The sequence below is a fragment of the Chionomys nivalis genome, chromosome 13 (assembly GCF_950005125.1).
Source record: "Chionomys nivalis chromosome 13, mChiNiv1.1, whole genome shotgun sequence".
Taxonomy (NCBI): Eukaryota; Metazoa; Chordata; class Mammalia; order Rodentia; family Cricetidae; genus Chionomys; species Chionomys nivalis.
This window is the reverse complement of record NC_080098.1, coordinates 75,903,445-75,930,858: the sequence shown is the minus strand read 5'-3', so window position 1 is coordinate 75,930,858 and position 27,414 is coordinate 75,903,445. Positions and strand designations below refer to the sequence as shown.

Sequence of the window (27,414 nt, the reverse complement as noted above, 5' to 3'; positions counted from 1 at the left end):
ATAATTAAATCAACAGCAAGGTGTCCATTGTCTGACCGTGTGACTTGAGGCAGCATTGCTTCAAACTTTCCCAGTGTCATTCACAACTCAGATGGGAATGTTCTTAATAGGAAGCCTTGCTCTGTCAACCTTCAGAGCCAAGGGAAGCAGAATGACGTCGTGGGGCAGCCCTTACACTGCCCCAGCCATTCCATACTACTCACAAGCAGTGTGCCAGCCCCAGGGAAAATGAATAAGGCAGTCAGTTCATATATATTTGTACTCATTCATTTAATAAACATGGGGTCAGAAGCAGGAGGACACCCAAAGCGAACATCCTTGGTAGTAACGTGTCTAGAGGTTCAACTTTGATTCAACCAAACCCCAAGACAGTTCAGAGGGAACGCCAACCCTCACTCACACCTGGGTCCAGTTCAGCACCACCTCAGACTATGACCAAGTGGGGAGGGCACGGGTCTTGGAGACGAGGCTCCCTCCTCATCTCCACAGCTGTGATACCTTGGCTCAGCCCTCCCCCACATGAGGAATCTTCCGATTTTACCAGTGGCTGGGTGGCTTGGCCTTAGGTCTCAAGCTGTTTGGAGTGGGCTTCCAGGTGAGTGACTGACCCATGAGGTGATTCCTAAACTCCATCAGAGGTGGGAAAAACAACACAGAACAGGGGATGGCCCAGGGGAGGAGCCTGCCACGGTGTTCACAGTTGGTAAGTGGGATTGAGTTATAAGTCCGTAGTAACAGCGCTGAATTCTGACACTATTTTGTTTTGTCTGTTTTAGAGAGACAGAGTCTCACTCACTATGTAGCTTTGACTGTCCTGGAACTTGCTCTATAGACCGGGCTGGCCTTGAACTCACAGAGATCTGCCTGCCTCTGCTTTGAATGCTGGGATTAAAGGTGTGCGCCACCACTGCCAGGTGACACTAGTTTTAAGAAAGAAAAACTATACATTTACCAGGAAGCTTTTCATTTGATTAGTGAGTTAAATAACACAGTTTTAAATCATACACCTAACAACCATCTGAACACTAAGTGTGCACAGACATATACCACGAGGTAGTTTAAATCACCACTGAAAGCTAGTACTTCCTCTGCCTCACCGAGTGGTTGTCACTGGTGTGTGATGACAGTTTAAAGTTGGTGTCTGAATAAAAACAACTCGGGAACTTTCTCAGCAGAACTGAACCATTATGGACAATGGTATGAAAACCAGGCTATGGCTGCTTTAAATGGGCAGCTCCAGCTCTACCTGTGTCCTGAAATGCTGGAGGGCTTGTCTAGACAACTCCCTAAGTCATCTCAGTAGGTGGTTCTTCTTTATTTTTATTTTCTTGGATTTTCACAATTCACTCTGTAGACCAGGCCGGCCTCGAACTCAAGAGATCTGTCCTCCAAGTGCTGAGTTTAAAGGCATGCGCCACCATGCCCAGCAACTCTGGGCATTACTTTACACTGGACTTCTGTGGCAGAACTGTTAGAATCTATGTACACATTTGAAACATTATTCCTTACTAAGGTCTCCATCGTTCATCTGTGGGAAGTGCCTGACCTCATGGGACCTGCACTTCACATCCCACGGAGCAAGAAAGTGCAGCCAGTTCACACGACACGGGAAAAGCAACATCTATTGTTCTTAGAGTCTGACTCTTCTCGCGGCAAGGAAAGTCTCTTCATAGTGCTGCTCTGCTAACGGGGAATGGCTGTTAGGCCAGGGCCGGGAAGTCCTCAGGGTCATCCGGGTTGGGAGCGACATCTTGGGTCTAAAGAAAAGAGAGGTTTTAAAGTGACAATCCTTCCCCCACCCAGCTGTGGCCAGCATTAGACCACTTACTGTGTGACACAGGCCAGGCGGCCACCTCATTCCTACCCCTGCCAGCCCAGGGAGGAACCAATGAAGCCACAGTGAAAGGCACAGTGGCCTGAGGGCCCACCGTCAGGAGCTGTCTCCTTCTTGCCCTCTGGATCTGACACTTTCTTGTCCCCAATATGTAACTGTTTAGGGCTGTAGGGTAGGCTCAGTGGTTAAGAACATTGGCTGCTCTTCCAGAGGACCAGGGTTTGATCCCTAACATTCACATGGTAACTCACAGCCATCTGGATCCAATGCCCTCTTCTGGCCTCCAAGGGCACCAGGCATACAGGTGGTAGACACACACAAAGGTAAAGTACTCATATACATACACATAAAATAAACCTAAAAAGTAACCATTTACTACAGGCTAGGTACCTAAGGTAAGCAAGAGTGAATTCACACAGTTTCCCACACAGAACTTAAGTTTCAGGGAGACATGAAGTCGGGAACTTAAGTCACAGCAGTTGTCCAGTGTCACAGCAAGATTTTCTGAAGAGTCCTGAGATGAGTCTCAGCATAGGAGCAGGGGACAGATGTGACACCTGTGGCCTGCACGGGTTTGCTCAACAGGAGTGGCAGTTACTGTTCACAGAATACATTTGTTTTTACTTCAAGTGTGTGCTTAAAAAGGTCTTGTCTTTGTGTTTGTGTGTTTAGCAAGCTACAGGCCCTTAATCCCAGCACGGGAGACTGGGCTGGGACTGGCTATAGCCTCCTGGAGGGAGCAGCACTGATGGGTAATTACGCAGTAGGGGACACAGCAGGAAGAAATGGTTCAGGAGGGAAGCCTTTGCTCAGAAACCTCGGCTATAGGAGGGCGCTGTGCACAAGGGTGCTTTAGAGGCTGGGGATCTACGCGAGATTGGCAGGGGAAGGCGCACAGTCGAGGCTGTGGGGTGTGGCCTGCTGCAGCCGGTCACAAAAGGTCGTCAGGACTTACCACCACTTCTGCTCTGGGGACATAGTTCTCTATTCTTCTGATCCTTCCTCGGCCTCCTCGGGCACTGCCTCTGGCTCCCCGTCCGGGGCGAGGGAGGTTACCAAAGTTAATCTCCAACTGGGATGTGATGTCATTGGCAGCTTTCCGGAAGACATGGGACTCATCCTCATAGTCATCCTTCACCATCTGGAACACAGCCACAGGTCAGACGGTCACACGCACGGCCATCGCCACAGATGCACAGCCTGGGTCCTAGTAACAAACATTTTTAATATGTTGCACTGGTGGCCTGTGTGTCCCTGTGGACTTGGAAGACCCTGAATGTGTCCTAGCTAGACACCAGACACTGGTCTAATACAAGCAAAACTACCCAGGCTACTCTCCTCCTGCCCTCAGCCTCTCAAGTGCTGGGAATATAGGCATGGGATCCTAGTTAGTCTTTGACCAAGCTTCTTTGAATTTACTATTCAAGTAGAACCAAAATCCTGTTGGGTGTGGTGGCTCATGCCTTTAATCCCAGCACTCAGGAAACAGGCAAGTGAATCTCTGAGTCTGAGGCCATCCTGGTCTACATAGTGAATTTCAGGACAACCAGAACTACATAGTAAGACCCTGTCTTAAAACGAACAAATAAAAAAATAAATAACCCACTCTGGACACATTAAGATGTAAGCTTATATTAGCATGTTTCAAGTGTATTTTGTTGAGGTTAAAAAGTTTTAATTTCAAGTCAGGCGGTAGTGGTGTATGCCTTTAATCCCAGCACTTGGGAGGTAGGTGGATCTTTCTGAGTTTGAGGCCGGCCTGGTGTCTACAAAGTGAGTTCCAGGACAGCCAAGGATACACAGAGAAAAACCCTGTCTCAAGAAACAAAAACAAAAACTTAATTTCTGCCGCTCTATTTGCTCATATTACACAAATATGAAAATATTGCCTTCCTGGAATCGGACTTGCTGGAGAGAGTCCTTTCTGTGTAGCTGTGCATGCCGCACCCCAGGGAGCAGAGCAGTCTTCAAGCAGCACTGCTATGCTGCACAGAGGAATTTGTGTAGCTGTCCTAGAACTCACTATGGAGACCAGATTGACCCTGAACTCAGAGATCTGTCCACCTTCTGTGCGCTGGGATCAAAGGCCACTATGGCTTGGCTTTAGCTCAAGCCTCTTTTAACAGTGGCTCTTCTTAAAACTCCTTGCATTTTAAGAAGCCCAAGTAAGTTCTTCCTTTGATTAAAAATCAAAAAGCGAGGGCTGGAGAGATGGCTCAGCGGTTAAGAGCACTGACTGCTCTTCTCAAGGACCCGGGTTCAATTCCCAGCACCCACATGGCAGCTCACAACTGTCTGAAAATCCAGTTCCAGGGGATCTGACACCTTCACACCAATGCTCATAAAATAAAAAGTTAAAATAAAACCATAAAAATTAAAAAAAAAAAAGCATTAAAAAAAAAAAATCAAAAAGCGACAATAACCAGATAACCAAAGCCCCTCAAGTGAAATCTGAACCTTCAGAAGGAAAACAGATCAGTGGTCAGATGGACTGGGAAACAGGTCAGCCCCTAAAGCAGTTGTGCAGGCAATGAGGACCTGGCGCACATCTGTGATCTGAGCACTGCGGGGTGAAGACAGGACAGCTAGAGCTCACTGGCCAGCAGCAGTCTAGCCAAATTGACAAGCTCCAGGCTCAGTGACAGAACCTGTTGGGGGGGGGGGGGTAGGGGGTGGAGGGTGAATGAGAAAGAAACTCAACCTCTGGCCTCCACACCATTCTAGTGTGCAAATGCATCTGCACACACATGCACACACGTATTCCCATATATGCATACCCTGCCCACGCACAATACTAGACTAGAGCTGAACATTCCTGTGAATTGCCCAGAAAATGGAAAAGTTTCCTTGATCTTTTTGGTTCCTTTGGGCTGCATGTTCTTTATGGGATCAAACACCCCTTCAAACTTATTAATTAAAAGCAGAAGTTTGAGATTAAGGACCCATGCAGCTAAAAGGGTGAAGGAAAAAACAAGTGGGACACACAAAGTCAGTAAGAGGCAAAATAATGAACTGCCTGACTCAGAAAATATTTCACTATCAGAATGTCCTACAAGGAAGTGATTAAGGTCCAAGGCTACCCCAAACGCAGCAAGTCTGAGGCTTGGGTTCTCCCTCAGGACTGATCCTAGCCAGAGTGCTCTTCATTGAGTTTATTAGGTTGAACTCTACACACAAACAATACATAGTGTCCTAGGACTTTTTTTGGTGGGAGGTCTCTTAAGACACCAAAACCTTCGAGGCCAGCCTGGTTTACAAGAGCTAGTTCCAGGACAGGCTCCAAAGCTACAGAGAAACCCTGTCTCAAAAAACCAAAAGACTCCAAAACCAAAGTAAGTTAGCAACCACAAGATTTGGCTCATGTTGCTTTAAGAACAATCCTGGCTAAAAATGTCGTAGATTAACTGTAACGATGTAAATGAATGCAGCGCCCCCTAATGGGTGGGGCTTATCCCTACAATTAACTAGGACCAAAGACATTTACTTTATTGAAACCAAACTAGCCAAGGTCAATGAGCCAGCTAACTTAGTTACATCAAATATTCCGACAGATCTTTGCAGCCAGGGAATATGAATCGGACGTGATTTGAGGAACCGGCTCCTATTTTTATACCTGTTTCCCAGCCTTAACAGTACTGTGGTTTCACAGGAAGCTACATTTCTAGTGTTCACAACAGAAAAGAACAACAAAAAGACGTGCTGCCTGCTAAGCCAACTCTGGCCTCCTAGGTCTCTGGTGGAACATCTCAGAACTTACCGGTCAAGTGCCTTAGACCTTGAGCTGACCAGGAAGGCAGAGTGGATATACTGTGTCTTAGCAGCCTCCTAAATGAAGTACTCAAGGTAACTGACCACAGTGCGCATGAAAATCCTCAAAGGAATCTGGAGGAGGTGGGCATGGTAAGAGGAAGTGGGCCGTGGGGCTGAGTCCCTGATGGGGACATCATTAGGACTTCAGCTCCTTCCTGTCTGTTTCTTGGCCGCAGTGAGGCAAGCATACGGTTTTCTGCCATCTGCTTGCATCTTTGGGCCACACAACCTGAGGGTGAATCAAAATTTTTCTCATTATAAGTGATCTCAGGCATTTTGCTACAACACTGGAAATCTAACATCTAACTAATAGAGAAACACAGAGAAAAATACACAGTGTTCTGAGCTGACTGGAAGTCGGCGAGTCTCCCCAGCGGGGAAGATTGTTCATCACCACAGTCTGGTTTGTGCTGTGACAACAGGAATTCTAAACTCTGCACCTGGGTGCTTCAGTGTTCCTTTAACTTCAGTAACAGTGAGAAAGTGGTAAGGGATCAGCCTTGTAAACACTACTTATTTATTATAAACATTATTTCCCTGGAGCCGCTCTGTCCAGGCATCTGGTAAAAAGTCCTGTGCTGGGCTGGGGAGATACAGCCATGGTGGTGAGGTGCTTGCACAAAGCATGAGGGTTGAGTGGATCCCAGCATTCGTGTAAAAAGCTGAGAGCAGCCGGGCGGTGGTGGCGCACGCCTTTAATCCCAGCACTCGGGAGGCAGAGGCAGGCGGATCTCTGTGAGTTCGAGGCCAGCCTCGTCTACAAGAGCTAGTTCCAGGACAGGCTCCAAAGCTACAGAGAACCCTGTCTCGAAAAACAAAAAAACAAAACAAAACAAAAAAAAAGCTGAGAGCATCTTGTAACCCCAACAGCGGGGGGCAGAGACGGGATTAGGATTGTTGGAGCTTGTTAGCCAGTCTACTTGAACTGGTGAGTCCAAGGTTCACTGAGACACCTTGTCTCAAAACATGTCTCAAAACAAAAGTGAAGAGTGATAGACACATGAGCAAGTATGTATACACACACACACACACAGGATCAGTGCTAGACAGGAACTGTGAAGAATAAGCCTACACAACACAGAGTCCGTAAAAATGCCCTCAGTACAGCTGGCTGCAGCCTGGTACCTGACAGTGCCATCAGCAATCTAGGAGCTTCTCAGCAGTTTCTGGAGTTAGACAGAGGAAGCAATGCTGTTCAAATACCGTAACAAAGAGATCACAGAATATAGGTGCTGTGGGATGTCTTTCTGTACGCTGTGAATATGTGGTCTCATTGGTTGATAAATAAGAGCCAGGAGGGAAATCCAAGCAGAGATACAGGAGAAGAAGGGCAGAGTCTTGGAAATGCCAGCCAGCCAGCAACAAAGGAAGCAAGACGCGTAGAAAATGAGGTAACAAGCCAGGAACCATGTGGTAAAGCATAGATAAGAAATACCGGGTAATTTAAATGTTAAGAGCTAGCTGTTAAGAAGGCTTAGCCATCAGCCATGCATTTATAAATAATGTTAAGCCTCTGAGTGTTTTAAAAGCAGCTGCAGGACTGGGCGGAGCAGCAGAACGCCTCTGTTTACATATAGGTTCCCTGGTCTTGGTTCAACTCATAACTGACCCAGTGGAATGCTCATCATGAAAGAGGAGTGTGGTGGTGCAAACCTTAGCCTGGCCCCTGGGACACTGAAACATGGGTGGATGGAGAGTCTGAGGCCAGACCAGGCTACATACTCAAGACTTTGTCTTAAACAAAAGAGCCTGAGGGGACGGCGATCTAATCAAAATAGTAGCCTTTGAAACAGCTGCTCTGTGCCTCTGAGGCAAAGGTGGACGGAACCCTTGGCACTTGTGTCTTCCTGGCTTACTTTCAAGGCCAGCAGAGAATGTGCGGTACTCTCCTGTCAACACACCAAGTTCTATTCCTTCCCATCACCCTTGGTGAGGCCTGAGCAGAAACAAGAATGTCAAGTGGAAGACTAGCAAGATGACTAAGTGGGTACCAAACCTGATGGCCTCAGTGCTGAGAACCACATGTCTCCTCTGGCCTCCACATCACACTCCCCACACAGATGGTTCTGTTTTCACGTCCACCGAGAGAGGTCTGTTTGTGCCTGATGAGGACAACGGTACATATTCCCCCAAGACAGAAGGCTTACTTACATCGTCTCTGTATTTGGACTTGTGAATCACCACTGCCTTGGAAGGAACTGTGGACTCTGGCTTCCGGATATTGAACTCAGGCTTTGGTCTGGTTTGCTCTTGAAGGTTTTTCCACTCATCTAAGGTCATCTCTTGGACTTGATTTTCCTCTTCTACCTCCGACTCAGGAACTCTGTAAAGGTATATTATCATAACAATTTTTTTTTTTTTGCTGATGGAACCAAATATCTACAAAAAAGGTTAAACTTTTGTAGAACTTTATTAGAAATGTAATAAGGTGGAAAGTAACCAGACCCTCAGGGTCACATCTGAGTTTTATCTTTACCATCCTATCCTTCACTGCAAACTAAAGGTACCTTCACAGTGGTTTGTGAAAATGACATCACCCCATGTTCTCCCCATCAATTACACCATCATGCACCTTTTCTGACGGCAGGGGGCAATATGATAATTGGGGAAAAATAAGAGATGTTGTGGACACAAAGTCATGGAAACCACGGACAGAAGTCTTAAAACAATGGGTCACAAATGTACACTTTTATAAATAACCCTTCAGTTGGTTCAGACTCTCTCCAGGCCCATGCTCCAAACCCTTTTTACACCTCTTCCTCATTACGCCAAAACTATTTTTGATCACATTATAAGTTTAGGTTTTCTTGTGACCTCATTATATCTTCATGCTTATTTCCACATTTGTCTGATAACTTCATCGTGAGAACCTGTTAAAAATCATTCATGTTTTACCCTCTTCTATGACACAGTTTTGAGTGAGGTTTTTATTGTAGACCTTTTTGGAGCACTGTGGGTGGAGCTTAGGGGCTGCATGTGTTGAGCAAATGTTCTGTCCCAATCCTATTTAAAACAGACTAGGAGATGGCTCACTCTGGAAGCACCAGTTCCAAGGGATCTTGTGCCCTCGTATGGCTTCCAAAGGAACTGCATTTGCACATACACATGCAGGCAAAATAGACACATTAAAAACCTTTTCAAATGCCCAATATCATTAGTCATCAGAGAAGGGTGGCAAACCACAAGTTACCCCATTCCACACCTAACAGGACAGCTGGTATCAAAAAGGCATTTAAGGGTTGCAGAGATGGTTCATCAGCAAGAGTACTTGCAGCTCTTGCAGAAGACCTGGGTTTGGGTCTTAGGATTCATGTGGTGGCTTACAACCAGCTGTATTCAAGGGGATCAAACGCTCTTTTCTGGACCCCACGGCACCAGGCACTCATGTGGTATACATGTATGCAGGCAAAGCACTCATAAAAATAATTCTTTTTTAAGAAGGAAAAACGGTGTCTTTAAAGGCAAAAAGTGCTGACAAGGGTGTCAAAAATTGGAGCCCAGGGATATATGGTTGGGGAAATGTGTGTCAATTTAGAAAACAGTCTGGTGGGTGTTCAAATTTTATAGTCAGGTGTGGTGGTTCACGCCTTTAAACCCAGCACTAGGGAGGTAAGGTCAGCTGGACCTCTGTGAGTTCAAGGACAGCTGGTCTACAGATGAGCCCCAAGAGTGCTGAGGCTACATAGCAAATTCTAAGGCAGCCTACATAGAGAGATCTTGTCGCAAATTTTTTTTTCTGACAGTTCATATATGACCTAGTAATTTCACACCTGAGAGAAATGAGAACATGCATCCATATGAGACCACACACGAATGTTCACAGTGGTACTACACAGCGCCTCAAACTACAAACTACCAGTGTCTATTGTCTGATGAACAGATAAGGAAAATAAGGGATTAAAAAATAATAAAGGCTGGACATGGTGGCACATGCCTTTAATGCTAGCACTTGGGAGGCAGAGGCAGGTGGGTTTCTAAGTTTGAGCCCAGTCTGGTCTCCAGAGTGAGTTCCAGGACAGCCAAGGCTGTTACACAGAGAAACCCTGTCTCAAAAAACAAAGCAAAACAAAAGTATTAAGATAGGTCATTAAATGACAGAAATTTGGAAACATGATGAAGAGTGAAATAAGCCAGCATATCTTCTCTTTCCTGTGTAAGATCCCACTTATGTGAGGTCTCCAGTGAAGAGGAAAACTCAAAGATCAAAGCAGTCAGCGTAGCAGACGCCCTCCAACGTCAGAACGCTGTGATGAGGAACAATTCAGCTGCTGCATGAAGCAAGGGAGGAAGTGTATAACACATCAGTAAACTGGCCAAACTGGAAGAGTAAGTGTGTGTTTTAGGTTGTACATGCAGGATTCAAGCTCTTCTGTCGAGAAGTTCTGAGCCCGAGAGGTGAACTGGAGGTGCACTGTGGCTAATGCTGAAAGCCCACCGTCAAATCAGTCAGCCAGAGCCATGAGAAGAGAACATTATCGGCAAGGAATGGAATTTTTAAACCATCAAAAATGGCACATTGCTATGATATTTCCATGATTTTGAAGTCTGACAGAGCCAAAGAAACAAGAGCTTCTCAACATTGGCCAACGTGGTTACTCTACTGGCCGCACTGAATTCCCATGGAGGCTTACATTCCGCCGGTCTGCACAGAGCGGCATGGTGGCCAGCCTTGCTTAGCCTCCTCCAGTGTTAGTCTATCTTACCTTGTCTAATATTAGGAACGCCACTGTGTCTTAATTCTGTCAGTTAGAATGATAAAAACTTGCTGGTTTTCAACCTCCGTGCACCTGAACACACACAAGTGTTTACTCCTCAAACAGTGTATCCTACATAATTCACTTTCCCAGCTCATAGAAATTATGTGTCTGTTTCTTTAGTTAACACTGTCCAAATAGGCACATTAACTATGAGTCCTATTTTAAAAACACATTCTTAGTTGTTTTGAGCAGTAAGTTCGCAGCTGTCGCGACTGTCAGTCACTGCCAATCTTGTAAGAAGCAAAGATGAGACTGGCAGGTATTCACATGGCAACCAAGCTCTGGCTCCATTCTAGGTGCCCCTCCCTCTCTCCCACTGTGGATATGAACACAGCCGTGCACACAACACAGTCCTCACAACTCCGTGCTGCGGCAGCTGATTATTCCCATTTTACAGATGAGAGCAGATTAAATAACTTGATTGAACTGGTTCAGTCTATTCTGCAGCTGAAGGTGAGTAAGAAGCCAGCAGCAGGGTGGAGAGCAGAATTCAGCAAGCAGGGAAGCGAGCCTACGGCTGCCAGTGGGGTGAGGATAAGGTACGTTCAGAACATGAAGTAGGGGCCACAAAATGAATCCCGGGAAGGCACAAGAATAGTCAAACTTGAGCATCCCAGCGAGGATGAATAAAGGGGAAAAAAGCAAAACAGAAGAGGTAAGGGGGCAGAAGATACAATACTTGAATTTAATCTATTCTCACTTAAAAAAAACTTAACTAGTTTTTTTACTTAATTACAGATTACTTAACTAGTTTGTTAATAAGATCAACCCAGTATGATATGAGAAAGAGCTCAGCTTTTAAAACCATTAAGGAAAGACTAGAGAGATGGCTCAGTGGGTTAAGAATGCTTGCTCCAGCTGGGTATGGTGTGTGCACCTTTAATCCCAGCGCTGGGGCGCAGAGGGAAGTGAAGCTGTGTGAACTCAAGGTCAGTCTGGTCTGAATATTTCGTTATAGGACAGCCAGGGCTACACAGAGAGACCCCTGCTTTGAATATTGTGCTATAGGACAGCCAGGGCTACATAGAGAGACCCCTGGTCTGAATATTGTGCTATAGGACAGCCAGGGCTACACAGACCCCGTTCTTCTTTGAGAGTACCTGCACTGCAAACATGAGGACCAGAGTGTGAATGTCCAACACCCATCTAAAAATTCCAGGAATGTGGAGTGGAGACAGAAGGATCCTAAGAATTCACTGGCTACCTAGCTTAGCTGAAATAGTGAGTTTTCATTTGTGAGGGACCCTGTCTCAAGGCAACAAGGGACAAAACCACAGAGAAAGACACCTAGTACCCTGCTCTGGCCTCTACATTCACACAAGCAACTCCCCACACATGCACACACACACGCTCGCATGCACACATGCACATTCACACACGCACATGCACACAATGTCCAATCTTGAGAGGGGAGGGGGGATGTATCATTAAGAATCATTATGAGGGATAACCCATAGGTCTAAGAAGCAGCTGCCTACTTGGCTGGAGACTCCTCATCCAGGGTGCCTTGGGACTCCTCCATCATTGAGATCTCGTCCATGGGTGCAGCTGGCTCTGTGTCACTGAAAAGCAGCAAGAACATCTGTCATACAGTCCGTCATGTCACCGAAGTCCTCATCTAGGTAAGGCCAAGGAAACACAATTTAGGCCTCGTTTCTTAGGGGCATGCCCTTGAAGCGACCATATCCACACTGCAGTGAAAAACAGTAAGGGCTGCTTAAAAATATGTTATTTCTCACTCAGAAGCAGAGGCAGGAAGATCTCTGAGTTCAAGGCCAGCGTGGTCTACAAAGCAAGTTCCAGGACAGTCAGGGCTACAAAGAGAAACTCTGCCTTAAAAACAAAAAGTTATTTCCAAAATGTTAGAGATAAATAGAAACATCCATGAATGCTCTAAATTTAAGACCAGACGATAATGATCAGGGGAAAAAAATCCAAACTCTTACAATACTGGAGAATCCATCTTTTCATTTTCTCTTTTTATATATTTTATTTTTGAGAAAATGTCTCACTGTGTAGCGCCGAGTGTCTGTAGACCAGGCTACCCTCAAACTCACATATAAATCTACCTACCTCTACAATGTGCTGGGACCCTCCCTCCAAGTGCTGGACTCACAGGTGTATGCTACCAAGCCTGGCAAGAATTCCAGCTTTGGGGGCTGGAGAGATGGTTCAGTGGTTAAGAGCATTGGTAGCTCTTCCAGAGGTCTTGAGTTCAATTCCCAACAACCACATGGTGGCTCACAGCCATCTATAATGGGATCTGGCACCCTCTTCTGACATGCATGTGTACATTCAGAGAGACAGAGCACAATATGCGTAAAATAAGTAAACCTCAAAAAAATGATTTTAAAAAAGTATTCTAGCTTTCAATTTTTTTAAAGCTTATTTTATTTTCTCTATATGTGTGTTTGTCTGCATGCCTGTATGGGTACCGTGTGGGCGCAGTGCCCACCAAAGATAGAAGGGGAATTCAAAACTTCGAAACTCCCTTATATGAGCAGCAAGTGCTCAATTTGATACAAGGCTTCATGAACTCCTTATTTGCTGCAGATAACCTTGAATGACAGAACCTGGGATTACAGGTATGCACCACCAGTCCCAGTTCATACGGTGCTAGAAGCAGACACAGACCTTTCTGCATGCTAAGCAAAAAAAAATTTTTTTTTGAGACACGGTTTCTATGTAACTTTGGAGCCTGTCCTGGAACTAGCTCTTGTAAACCAGGCTGGCCTCGAACTCATGGAGATCCTCCTGCCTCTGCCTCCCGAGTGCTGGGCGTGCACTACCACCGCCCGGTTGTGAGTTGTTCTACCTGAGCCACATGTACAGACCCTGCAAAATACTTTACCAAATAAACAGCTGTAAGAACTTTGGACACTCATAGGGAAATAAAGTACAGGTCTGAGTGTGATGCATATGTCTATAACCCCAGCACTTGGAAAGCTGAGGCAGAAGGATTCATGGTAATCTGAACCAAACAGTGAGATCCTGTCTCAAATATATATATAAACATATTCTGAGATGTGCAAGTGTGCACACCGTATGCTTAAAATATATGAGCATATATGTGGCCATCTGTCAGGTATAGTTCTGTTTGTCAAGTAGAAATTGATGTGGATTGTTTAGGGCGTGTGCGTGTGTGTGTGTGTGTGTGTGTGTGTGCATCTGCAATTGACTGAATCAGGAGAAAGCTTTTAAAAACATAGTTGTTATGTTGTATTTAGACTCAAAACTGTTTTTAAGGTCTATTTGCTTATTTACTTGTTTTATTTATTTAAGACAGAATCTCACGATGTAGCCCTGGCTGACCTGGAACTCATTATATAGTCCAGGCTGGTCCAGAATTCATTGAGAGCCTCCTACCTCTGCCTCCCAATCCAAAGCATCTGTCACCATACCTCACCCCCTAAAGGTCTATTATTTTATCTTATTTTAGCTAAGTTAAAAACAGTCTAAGAATCTAAGTACAACACAACAACTATGTTTTTAAAAGCTTTCTCCTGATTCAGTCAATTGCACACATACACACATGCGCGCACACACACACACACACACACTCCAAACAATAATCCACATCAATTTCTACTTGACAAACAGAACCAGAGAGAACACAGTTTTTAAAAAGCCAAGGTTCAGGGACTCTCGCTCCACTGCAGGCTCTCAGGGAACACACCCTTGCACCTTACCTAGTGTCTTTACCTGATCCCCAGGAGCGCACACCGCAGACACCCATGCTGTCCTCCATTCTGTTTGCTCTGAAGAAACAAAGAACAGCCATGTTCCTCATCGGCCTCCCAATCAGAAAGCACTGCCCCAGTGTCTGCGGAGACAACTCTTACAAAGGGCCTGGGTTTAATTTCCAGTACCTACATTAGACAGCGACAACTGTCTGTAACTCTGGCATCATCTTCTGACCTCTACAAGCAAAACACTCATGCATGTCACAGCCCATCCCCACAACGTACACACAGATGCATGTAATCTTATATAATGAAATCCTGTCCCATGAGAATGACAGCGCTCGTGTCAAGCTGGTCATCAACAGACACAAAAGCTGGAGCGGAAATGGCACAGCAAAGGAGCTTACGCCTTATCATTGCTGCTGTATCTCTCAAAGTCTCGCTTCCCTCTTTGGTCAAAGGAGTCAAAAGCTCTGTTCCCGGGTCCACCTCGGCCTCTGCTCCTCAGGCCTCCTCTGGGGCCTCCGCGTCCTCTCAGTGGCCTGTCTCGGTCAAACCTGTCAACTGGTCTAGAAGACAGGAATGATGAGAAGTGGTGAACTGGACTTAAAAGGTCTGAAGCCTTTTTGAGAAGAACATACCAACTCTAGAAGGCAGCTATGGTTATAATAAGTCAGAAAGCATGGTGGCTTGACTAAACTAACAGTTCACCACTGAACACATTACCTGGCACTTCTCTGGGCACTATACACACAGCACTTTAATGCTCACAGCCACGTTTAGTACACAGAACTTCTGTAAAGAGATGAGAACCTGAAGCAGCACAGAAAGGGATCTGCCCCAGGTCACATGGTATCAGGTAGAGAGCACAGGTCCTTGTTCTCAACTGGCTTTCACTTGTAAATTAAGTTTCCTTGTTTATATACCATGACTGTGTTAGTTACACGTAAAGGTTCTTTCTTGTCTTGGTATTAAACACTTAATTTGAAATGGTCTGTGTAAGAAAAATGCTTCATCTTTAAAAATTATCCCTCCAAATCTCTCTTCTAAACATATACCCAGAAGGTGATATTTAGAGCTGAAATCTTTAACATACTGAACTTTCTTCTACTCTGTGACCAAAGACAGGGAAGACTAGTGATTCTTAAGATTAATTTAATTTATTTATTTTGTTTTTTGAGACAAGGTTCCACTGTATAACAGCCTTGTCTGTCCTGAAACTAGCTCTAGACCAGGCTGGCCTCAAACTCACAGAGATCCACCTGTGTCTCTCTGTCTCCCAAGTGCTGGAATTAAAGGAATGTGCCACCACCACCCAGTGACTTACTTTATTTTTATTTATGTGTATGCCTGTGTCAATCTATATGTAAGCAAACATCTCTGTGTGTGCCCTTGGAGGCCAGAGCAGGGCATTGGATCCCCTAGAGCTGGAATTACAGGCAGTTGTGAGCTGCCTGGTACGTAAGTGTGCTGTAAACCAAACTCAGTTCCTCTGGAAGAACAGCAGGTGCTCGCCTGCCAAACCTAAAAAGCCTATGTTCAGAGGGTTTGACTAAGTTCATTAAGAGGCCTAAGGAAAAGCTCCTGCTTCACTGAAAGGAATATTTGCATCCCAGATCCACATACACCAACATGACTGTTCTCTGCATCTGATCCTGGGCTCAGTCAACTCCTCACACAAAGGACATCACTTCTGAAGGAAAACACGTGTTCTGCCTGTATAGAGTCAACATCCTTGTCAACTAACTGAGATCCGAGTCACTCCAACTCTAGGTCTCTGTTTTCCATCTCTAAGGGCTGAATTTAGACTCTTTTAAGATAACAAAAAATTTATAATTTTGTCTAGTAACGTGTATCAAGAAATTCGAAGGCGGGGAGGAGGCGGAAAATTTTTTTTCAATAAAAAAAATAAAATAAAAAAAATTCTTTCATTAAATTACATATTGATAAGGTTTATCACAAAAAAAATTCAAAGTAAGTGCACTTTAATTCAAATAAGCAAAAACCAACCTGGATTACAGCCCAGTTTGCAGACTATGCTGTGGGAGATGCTATCCCAGATAAGTGACAAAGCGACCTGGTAGGTAGCTGTGACAGTGGTTTGTCACTGTGGGTCGACAAGCCTCCCCCATCCCAATTTTATCTGTTTTTATACCATCTCTACCCACCTAACTTTGTACTAAAGCAGATGTAGGTTACAACCTCACCTGGCTTCTAATTCCAGGACTCTACTGAGGAAATGCCTGACACAGAGCGAAAGCTGCTTCTGCTCCCATGCGTCATTAAAAAGCCTGATGCTGAGCCAAGCACAGGCCCATTAGCACTGAGCAAGTGGTGAGGTATGAGATACCCAAATAATGGGTCACTGAGTACATAATTAACCACTGAGTGTACAGTTAACGCATCGTGTGCAGTTAGCACACAACCAAAAACACAGAGCAAACGCTGCTGATCACATGGGAAACCCTCGTGTGTGTCAAGAAGAATGAAGGAATAGAGTGGTCAGGTGTGTGCATTACCATTGGTGGTGGTTTCAGTGAGAATGGCCCCATAGGATCACATGTTTGAATGTTTGCCTCTTAGTTGGTGAACTGTGTTGGAAGGACCAGAGGTGTGGGAAGGATTAGAAGGTGTGGGCTTGATGAAGGAGGTGTGTCATGGGGGGTGGGCTTTGAGGTTTCAAAAGCTCTCACTAGCCCACTGCTGTCTCAGTTAGCTTGATTTCTACCTCGTGGTTATAGATGAGAAGCGAGCTCTCAGCTGCTGCTCCAGAACCATCCTGCCTGCCTGCCTGCTGCCATGCTCCCTGGCATGATGGTTAAAGACTCACCCACTGAAGTTTTAAGGCCCCAATTAAATGCTTTCTTTTCTCATAAGTTGCCTTGATCATGATATCTTGTCACAGCAATAGAAAAATAACTGCCGGGCGGTGGTGGCACACACCTTTAATCCCAGCACTTGGGAGGCAGAGGCAGGTGAATCTCTGTGAGTTCGAGACCAGCCTGGTCTACAAGAGCTAGTTCCAGGACAGGCTCCAAAGCCACAGAGAAACCCTGTCTCGAAAAACCCAAAAAAAAAAAGAAAAAGAAAAAGAAAAAGAACTAATGGGGCTGGAGAAATGGTATAGTGATTATGAGCACTGGCTGCTCTTCCAGAGCATCTGGATTCAATTCCCAGCACCCACATGGCGGCTCACAACTGTCCGTAACTCCTGTTCCAGGGGATCAAACATCATCACACAGACACAGATGCAGGCAAAACACCAATGTACATAAAATACAAATAAATAAATTTTTTTAAAAGTAAAATTTTTAAAAAGAAAAATAACTATTATGTCACTTTACTACCTCAGTAGATTAATAGATGGAAAAATGTTGATTGGTTTTGTGATTTCACATGTGTTTGTTTATTGTGTGTGCATGAACACACATGTACAATAGTTTACATGAGGAGGTCATGGGACAACTGCTAATTCTCATAGTAATTATATCCCTAAGTCCAAAATTAGTTTCCTAATCTAACTTCAGAAGAATTTTTAACCTCTTCAATATACTTTTGTGTGTGTGTGTTTTGTTGGTTATTTTTGTTTTGTTTTGTTTTATAACATGAGGGCTTTTCAGGAGTTGGAGAAATGGTTCAGAGGTTAAGAGTGCTGGCAGTTAAGAGATCTTAAAAATGACCTGAGTTTGATTCCAGTATCCACATAGTGGCTTATAACCATTTGTAACTCTGCTTCTGGGGGATCTGATACCCCTCTGGCCTCCATGAACACCAGGCACAGATGTGGTACACATACATACACATAGGCGGAGTCCCACAAACATAAAATAAGTTTTTTTAAATGCTTTTTGTATGAACCTTCTGTTCTTTGAGCTTTATGCATGGTAGGCAAATGCTCAACCACTGAGCTGCACCCCAAACTCACAATTTTTTTTGTTTTGTTTTGTTTTTCAAGACAGGGTTTCTCTGCACAGCCCTGGCTGTCCTGGAACTCCCTCTGTAGACCAGGCTGGCCTTGAACTCAGAGATCTGCCTGCCTCTGCCTCTCAAGTACTGGGATTAAAGGCGTGAACCATCACCTGGCCACAATTAATTTTTAATTGTATAATCATTTCCTATATACTAAGGTATAGGTAAATGGGAGATCCTTTATGTTCTATTGAAGGTAACATGACTTGAGACTTACCTTGGCAAATTATTCGTAGGATTGCCACCACAGAAATGTCACAAAGCCTAGTAGTTATCTGGAAATCTCTGGGGCCCCGGCCACCCTAACCGAGGACTAAGGTACATACTTTTCATCTGTAAACTTCTCCGCTGCCAAGTCTGCCTGTCTCTCAGTGTCATAGAGCCGATATTCCCTGTAGGACCTTCGCTCTGCTCTATCAAGCGCGTCTGTTCCCCGGTTGTCATTCCATCCTTGCTGCTCCCCTCTTCTGGGAGTCCGCTTCTGGCCTGCGGGGAACCAAAGCAAAGCTGGAGCACAGCATCCACAGCACCACGGTTATTGCCTCCCAGTGCCGCGTCTGCTAATTAGAAAACTGCACCAAGTCCTGGAAATGCCAGGGTTATCCCATACCAACTACAGATTTACAGGATGTTCATAGGGAGCCCAGGCCAGTCTTGAACTGATGACCATCTTGCCTCGGGTGTGCTACCATGCTTGGCTAGTTTGACATTCTTTCAGCGCCTCTGTGAATGCTGTCAGGTGTCTTTTACTGGATGGATGGCATTTCACAAATACACCTTTACCAAGCCATAGTGAGAAAGACTCATCTAAGAAAATTAAGGATTAAAAACCCTGTACCTCACACAATACTTTTAGAATCCCATCTGCAGCTGGGCTTGGTGGCCCATGCCTTTAATCCCGGCACTCAGGAGGCAGAGGCAGGTGAATCTCTGAGAGTTCCAGGACAGCCAGGACTACACAGAGAAACCCTGTCTTGAAAAACTAAACAAAAACAAAACAAAACAAAAAAGAATCCTAGCTGCAAACAAACCAAGGGCAACTAGGGTCTATCTTCTGGCATGAAGATAGGTGTTTGTGGTATGCTTAGAACATCGAGAGATATAAATAGAGCTTTTATTGCAAAAATTTACATTACCAAGAAATCAAAATTGGGTGCTGGAGAGATGGCTCAGTGGGCAAAGTGCTTGTTGTGCAAATTATGAGGACCAGAGTTCAGACACCCAGAACCTAGAGAAAAGCCAAGGGTGATGAAGAATGCCTGTAACACCAACACTGGGGAGGCAGACTAGCCTTAGTCAGCTAGTACAGATACACAGTAGAGTTCTGGCTTTATTGAAAGACCATGTCTCAGGCAGTGGTGGCAAAGGCCTTTACTCCCAGCACTTGGGAAGAAGATGGATCTCTGAGTTCAAGGACAGCCTGGTCTACAGAGAGAGTCCCAGGACAGTCAAGGTTACACAGAGAAATCTGGGCTCAGAAAAAGAAAAAAGAATGAAAGAGAGAGAGAAAGGGAAAGGAAAGAAAACTATGTCTCTAGGGGGCTGAAGAGATGGCTCAGCTGTTGGGATCACTGACTGCTCTTCCAGAGGTCCTGGGTTCACTTCCCAGCACCCACATGGCAGCTCACAACTGTTGGTAACTCCAGTTTCAAGGGATCCGACACCCTCACACAGACATATATGCAAGCAAAATACCAATGTACATAAAATAAAATAAGTCATTAAATTTTTTTAAAAGACCCTGTCTCAAGAAAATAAGGTGAGGGCTGGAGAGATGGCTCAGAGGTTAAGAGCACTGACTGCTCTTCCAGAGGTCCTGAGTTCAATTCCCAGCAATCACATGGTGGCTCACAGTCATCTGTAACTCCAGTTCTGGGGATCTGACACCCTCTTCTGGCCTCTGTGGACATTGAAATGCATATACACTGTATATATACACACATGAAGGCAAATATGCTCACACATAAAAAACAAAAAAGATCTTTTCAAGAAAAGAACTATTATTTTTAATCAGCTTCTGATTTTCCACTTGCCACTCATATTTTTAACTATGTATCTCCGTTCAGCTACAGAATTGCTGAAGTGCTTATTCTCACTTTCTGCTTCTCAGTTATTTCTAATTGTATCAATTAAGTGCCTTCCAGTGTCCCTGTATATAAACTGAAACTATTAAATGTCATTTATTATAATAATTGAATACCTAGCAAACATTACAGTTCTCTAAAATCCCAAAATAAAGGTAACCAGAGAGATTTCCGTGTTCCCCCACAACTTGGTTCTAGGAGATCCAGATGCAACTGGACCTAGCTTGTTTCTCTGTGCTGAATCAGCAGGGCAGTTGCAGATGCTGCATTTCCCCAGCCCTTTCAATAAGGAGCTGGGCATATGATCTGGATATTTATTTATTTATTTAAAATATTTATTTATTTATTTATTTATTTATTATGTATACAATATTCTGTCTGTGTGTATGCCTGCAGGCCAGAAGATGGCACCAGACCTCATTACAGAGAGTTGTGAGCCACCATGTGGTTGCTGGGAATTGAACTCAGGACCTTTGGAAGAGCAGGCAATGCTCTTAACCTCTGAGCCATCTCTCCAGTCCTGGTCTGGATATTTATCTAAACCAAAGCCTGTAGGGTAAACAGAATATAGTAAAATCTACAATAAGACTTCCTAAAAGACAAAACTGAATGTGGGCTTATCCACCAGAACCCTGAAAGTCTATGAAAACAAGAATGGAACAACCAATGATTGAAGAATGAATTTATTGGACAAGGCTCATCCAAGGGTTATCATTAGACAGGCAAGAACACTAGAAATCTGTATTTCCATGGGAAAAATAATGAGTTCTACATCGTTGAGATCAGCAACTGTTCTGTTACACAGCAAATGTGCTGAGTATTTGTGCTCACTACACATTCACTCAGGACTTTAAAGTTTGCATTTTTTTTTCTTTTTCTTTTTTTCCTTGGTTTCTTTATGTAGCCTTGGCTGTCTTAGAACTAGCTCTGTAGACCAGGCTGGCCAGGAACTCACAGAGACTGGCTTGCCTCTGCCTCCTCAGTGCTGGGATTAAAGGCATGTGCCACCACTGCCCAGCTAAATTAAAAAAAAATTTTTTTTGAGTACAGTGAACCATGGTCTTTCACGTCAGCACTAACACCTACAGTCACTCTCTGCGGTCCATCAGATACATTTAGAACAGGAGCTACAGGCATGGTAATCATGCACACTTGGAAAAAGAACCCTCATTTCAAAATTTCCATTCTAAAAGCATCAACTAGGTTTCTAAAGCCAGAACCCCTAGACTGTGGACTGACAGAAGAAAGTTCTAAGTATACTAGCTTACGGTTCCAAGAGAGAGTAGATTGCAAAAACAGAAACAGCAATGTACTGTGTGCACGCGTGTGCCAGTAGCACACATGGATCCAGAAGCCAGAGTAAACCCTGGTTCATACCCTCTGAGACCAGGCCTCTCTCTGGGGCTCATGGATTCAGATTAGGGATTGAACATGAGGTACTCATGTTTTCGACCCACACTGTGCTTTCATTACATAAATATATGTATATAATGCACAGTGCTACTCATAATAAAAAATAAGGGACCCATTTGCTAGCTTCTACATTTCTGAGATTGCTTGAGGGGGGTGGATCACCTGCTCATCATGCATCAAACACTGGGTCATCATAACAAAAATATTTCTAATTTTTAAAGGGCTAAAAAAAAAATCGACATTTTAGCCAGGCGTAGTGGTACGTGTCTTTAATCTCAGCACTAGGGAGGCAGAGGCAGGCATATATCTCTTTGAGTTCAAGGCCAGACTGGTCTACAAAGCCAGTTGCAGGACAGCCAGGGCTGTTATACAGAGAAACCCTGTCTCAAAAAACAAACAACAACAATAACAAATCAAAAATTTAACTGGTACTCTTCAAAGGCTAGTATATTTTCACTTGATTAAGAAGTAAATAGAGGGGGGGATGAAGGGAGGATGGCACTTCTTTAATCCCAGCACTTGGGAGGCAGAGACAGGCAGATCTCTGAGTTTGAGGCCAGCTTGGTCTACGAGCAAGTTCCAGGTCAGACTCCAAAGCTACAGAGAAACGCTGTCTCAAAAAACAAACAAAACAGAAGTAAATAGGCAAAACAGCCTTTCTCTAATCTTTCCCTTCCATTTTTATAAATGCGTTTAAGAGAAACACATAATACAAAATGTACAGTTTAATGCATTTCAATTTTAAAAGAAATCCTACACCCACTGAGGTATCCATCTTCGTTGTAATAATTTTCTGATTCTCAAGCAATGTCTCAAATTAACTTTATAGTAAACTTTACGGTAAACATATACCTAGCCGAAGCCTCAACCGTAAAGCTAGAGGTGGAACAGACCGTTTTTCTCAAGCAAGGACAAAGCAATAATGCTCACAGGAATACCTGCCTACCCGTGGTCAAACTGCACTCCAGTCTCAATACCCCTTCTTGCCAACCCTACATACGGTCCTAGTGTTATCACGGGGAAAACGGGGCAAGCAGGCGGCAAGAGCGTGGCTGCAAAAGCCTTGACGCAGTTCAGGTGACAGCCCTGAAGTCTGAAGGAGCCTGCTGGGCACACAAGCACACCCAGCGGAGGGTTGGCCCTTCTGCTAACCAGAAAGGGTAACTTTGAACATTCTGACTGCAAAGGTTAAAGCCGGCTCTCCAGAAACAGTACTGAATCAATTACAGTTAACACTCCTCACCTACGCTATTTGTTCCACCTGCAATCGATGCCACAGAAGCTACGAGACGGAGATAAAGAAAAGGGATAAGGCGCAGAGAAGCCGGGACCCCAAGCTCAGGGTCTGCCGTTCCGGGGCTCCTGCACCCTCGGGTGCCCAGGCCTCCCTGAATCTCGAGGCCCAGAAATTCCTGAAGGTTTCAACTGCGCGTCGCCTACGGAGCTGAATCCCGCAGAGGCCCGCGGTGGGGGTGGGGGGGTGGGTGAAGGAATGAAGGATGCAGCCAGGGGCAGATGTCGGGATTTTAGCTTCGCAACCCTCAGCCTGTCAGTCCCCGGCCCCTCCACCGAACCTGGACCCCGGGCCTTCTCGTCCATCAAGAACCTCCAGCTCGGTCCACTCCATCCCCGACGCGGAACGAGTCCATAGGGACAAGACCCCCCCACACCCCACCCGGGAGGATGACTCCCTGACCCCTTCTCGAGGATAGGGATCCTGGGAGAGTAACCAAGGATCCTCGGTCCATCAAGATTCACTGCCCTGCTTACTCTACCCCAACTGTGATGAGCCCACCGGGATTAAGACCCTGGCCTCTATACCAAGACAGGGTGACCTGGAAAAGTGACAACCTAGGAGAGTGGCCCTGGAGAGTCATAATCTTGCGAGAGACTGACTCCGGGAAATTTGACTCTGAGAGGGTGACCCTGAAGGGTAGGATATTATAATACCCCACGGGAGGGTTATTAGGGTGATTACTCTGGAGGGTGGCTGCCAGAAGGGTGACACCGGGCCCTGCGCCCATCAGGACTCCCAGCTCTGAACTTGACTCGCCCACGCGGGACCTATCCCCGCGACCAGAGGCCAGCGGCGGAGGGGGTGAGCTGGGTGCCCACGGCGTACCTGACGGCTGTGGGCCCCCAGGGTTGTCCGGCTGTTGTGCGCTCGCTGCCGCGAGGCTCTTACGCTCTTTCTGCGACTCCCTGCGGCCGGCCGCGCCGGGTCTGTGTCCTGAGGCCACAGCCGGGCTCCGGCCGCCGCGGTGCCCGACCCCGCTGGCCGCCGCCGCCTCGTCGCGCCGCTTGCGCTGCAGCTGCTGCTGGCGCCGGTGCTCGGCCTCGCGCAGGATGTCGAACGGGTCCGACTCGTCGTCCAGCAGCTGGTGGAAGCGGTTGGCCACGACGCAGCCGAACGTCTCCTGCATCGCGGCGCCCGCGGCGGCCACCGGGCTCCCCAGGGCCCCCTTCATGCCGCCGCCGCTGCGGGCGCCGCGGGCAGCCTAGGCCAGCGAGGCTCAGGGAAGCCGCGGGCGAGGACCCATGCTGCCGCCGCCGCCGCGCTCCCGGCCCGCGGTGGGCTCCGCCCCGCCGGCGCGCGCCAGCCAATCAGCGTTAGCAGACACGCCCCCCGGCCCCGGCGCGCACGACGACCCAATGGGCAGCCGCTGTCTGTGACGTCACGCCCCACCTTATCCTCCCCTCCCCCCCCCATGGCCTGTGGGCGTGGTGGTGCGGGACTGGGGCGGAGCTACCACGGGAGGCACCGCGGAGGCAGCTCGCGTTTGCGCATCACTGCCTGGAGGGAATCCGGTGGCGCGTCGCTGCGCTTCACCTAGGTGACCTGGTCACTAGTCCTTCAGGGGCTGCGTGTTCGGGGATGGCTGTAGAATGAGTGAAAGTGCTTAGAGGAGAGTCAGAGTTCTCAGGAGATGGAGGTATTGCTGGGAACTGAGCCAGTCAGGCTTGCAGAGACTTGAGCTTCTGACAGAGGTGACAGGGGCAGAAGAGCAAACCAAAGAAACAACCCTGCGACCCACTGTGATGTGGTGATGCGTGCAGGCGCGGACAGGGTGAGGTTTAGATAGTGGTTGTTTGCTTTTGAGACATTCAGTTAAGGCCTGGTTTCTGGTACTCAAATTCCAAACTAGGTGTCAGGCTTGCTGGCAAGTGTCTTTACTTCTTGAGCCATCTCTCCTGTCCTGAAAATTAACTCTGTAAGTTATCATACAACTAATGGTTCTATGGTAGATGTGTTTATAAATGTGTATATATGCATATATATGCCATTATGCTTTCTTCAGAATTGTTCCCTTCCCTCACTTCTCCATGCCCCACCCCTGCCTTCTGTTCACATGTAAAAGAAATAGTTAAACCCACGCGTTAAAAGGTCTGAGTTTTACTGCTATTCTACTTTCCTGTGCAAAGAAGTCGAAAGTGATTTTTGTCTTAAGTTGTAATTCCCCAGGCTTGCCATTCAGGCAGCTGATAGATTCTCAGTAACTACATGTTGAATTGACTAGAGATTTTAAGAAGCTGGTCATTTCCTTTTTTGAATTAAAGAATAATGCCTGCATTTTCTAGCAAAAATTGAAAACAGTTATTGAAATGAAAACGTATATTATTCTCAGAGGTGCTATCATAGTGACCAGAAGGCAGAGGCAACTCAATGAAGTGTGCCACAGCAGCAGCTTGTATTCTGGGCAGAAAAAGAACAAGTGTTGGTACACTCTGCAGTGCAGATGAACTTTGAAACATTGTGCAAAGGGTCAGGTCATGTCAGGAATGGGTAAATCCACATGGTTTAGTTACCTTTGCCTCACTGCATCCACAATAGCACACTAGACAGATTTGTTTTGGTGCCTAGTATCAGAGGTGTTCAGTTCATCACGGCAAGGAAGGCATGGGAAAACATTCAGTTCATGTTGGGAGTCTGGGGTGGAGGCTGTTCTCATCATGATGGACCAAAAAATCGAGAGCAAAAGAGGAACCAGGCAGGGGTAATTTATCCTCCAGGGACTCATCCATCCAGGCGCTCTCTCCTAAAGACTCCAGAGTCTCCCCAGATAACACTACCAGCTGAAGAACACGTGTTTAAACCATGACCCCACAGGGGCATTTCAATATTCCTGCTGTATCACTTGAAACAGAAAGCAGGTTAGGAATTTAATTGGAATGCCTTCTTTTCTAGAAACTAACGTATTCAATGATTTGTTATGTGGTGTAGATTCATGGCATTTAGTTTATTCTGTGTGGTCTTGCACACTGTAAAGATTTGTCACTTATGTTGTTTTAATACAGAGGTGATTGGCCAGTAGCCAGGCAGGAAGTATAGGTGGGGCAACCAGAGTAGGAGAATTCTGGAAAGAGAAAAGTCAGTCACCAGCCATATGCAGAGGGAGCAAGATGAGAATGCCTTACTGAGAAAAGGTACCAAGCCACATGGCTAACTATAGACAAGAATTATGGGTGGGTTTAAGTAATAAGAGCTAGTTAGCAATAAGCCTGAGCAATAGGCCAAACAGTTTATAATTAATATAAGCCTCTGTGTGTTTATTTGGGACTGAATGGCTGTGGGACTGGGTGGGACAGAAACTTCTGTCTACACAATCCTGAACTACATTTTGTTGTTGTGTTTTGGTTTTTTGAGACAGATTTCTCTGTGTAGCCCTGGCTGTCCTGGAACTTACTCTTTGGACCAAAGTGGCCTCAAACTCAGAGATCCACCTGTGTCTGCCTCTCAAGTGCTGGACTTAAAGGCATTGTGGCACCACCACTGGCTTATATTATTCATTTTGTTGCCCATGTCAGTGCAGCTTTAGACACAGGACCTTTCTCATTGACTCCTGTGTTGCTTTGAGATACATAATGATAGTGCTCCCATACTTTCTGGAAGTAAAGATGATTATTTACTCCTGGAAGCTCTTGTACATTTCCTGGACTGGTCTTGGCATCAGCCATTTCTCCAAAGAGACTTGATTCCTATTACTGATGATTGATTTTAGAGACAAGAAGCTGTGGGAAGGTGATCACTTTTTTGTACATATGACATCAAAGGCACAAGCAAGTCACACTTCATCAAATTTAGCTGTTAAGGAAAATGGAAATAAAAGCTACCTGTGACAGTCTGGCACATTTTCTCTGATAACTGGCATTTCTATTATTCCATTGTATTTTTTCCCATTTTCACGTGTGTGTGTGGTATGCATGTTTACATGGGTTTGAGCACGTATGTATGGATGTGTGTGCACCTGTGTGCAAGTGCTTGTGGTGGTAGGTCTGAGGTTGATATTAGGAATTATTCTCATTTCCTCTCCCACCTTATTTATTGAAGTAGAGTGCCTCAGTCAAACCCAGAGCTTGCCGATGTTGCTAGTCTCCCTAGCCGGCTTGGTTAGGGGAGTCTCCTGGCATGGCTGTAATTTTTAAAGGAAAACAATATACATTAGGAGGATGTGAAGAGGTTTGGACTTTCAGTGTGAGCACTGGAAGAAAGAGCAGGGCAAGTCTTTAAAAAATTAAACTTCAGAGGTTCTAAATGGGCTTCTGCTTCATGTAGACAGGTTGGAGTGTGGATTTTGATGATTTAGAAATTAAATAGAATCAGGCAGAAAAGGATTCAGAAATGAAGACATTTGTAACTGTGAGATATGTATAAGTAGATTTGAAACACACACCCAAACAGAAACTGATGTGGGAGTGTCATATATCAATCTCTTGATTTCATTGGTTAAGTAATAAAGAAACTGCTTGGCCCTCATAGGTTAAAACATAGGTGGGTGGAGTAAACAGAACAGAATGCTGGGAGGAAGAGGAAATGAGCTCAGACTCAACAGCTCTGCTCTCTGGAGCAGATGCCATGCTCCCCT

The 27,414-nt window shown here is 45.6% G+C and overlaps 1 protein-coding gene across 1 annotated transcript; it reads right to left on the bottom strand.

The window, feature by feature from the left end:
• Positions 1–251: 251 nt before the first annotated feature.
• On the bottom strand, positions 252–24,116 carry Habp4 (hyaluronan binding protein 4). Its single transcript, XM_057788039.1, has 8 exons — positions 23,673–24,116; positions 18,380–18,539; positions 14,492–14,653; positions 14,091–14,159; positions 11,880–11,963; positions 7,796–7,967; positions 2,790–2,975; positions 252–1,757 (listed from the first exon to the last, which is right to left on the bottom strand). The coding sequence occupies exons 1-8, from the start codon at positions 24,016–24,018 to the stop codon at positions 1,701–1,703; spliced, it is 1,236 nt and encodes a 411-aa protein (XP_057644022.1). The 5' UTR covers positions 24,019–24,116; the 3' UTR covers positions 252–1,700.
• Positions 24,117–27,414: the final 3,298 nt, after the last annotated feature.

Bases quoted from the DNA above. Each gene is read 5' to 3' on its own strand.
- Habp4 (XM_057788039.1), bottom strand. From the start codon at position 24,018: ATGAAGGGGGCCCTGGGGAGCCCGGTGGCCGCCGCGGGCGCCGCGATG. The intron at 14,654-18,379 runs GTATGTACCTTA...CCTGTCTTCTAG, and splicing joins GAGAAGTTTACAGATGAAAA to ACCAGTTGACAGGTTTGACC. The intron at 7,968-11,879 runs GTAGGCAGCTGC...ATACCTTTACAG, and splicing joins GATGAGGAGTCTCCAGCCAA to AGTTCCTGAGTCGGAGGTAG.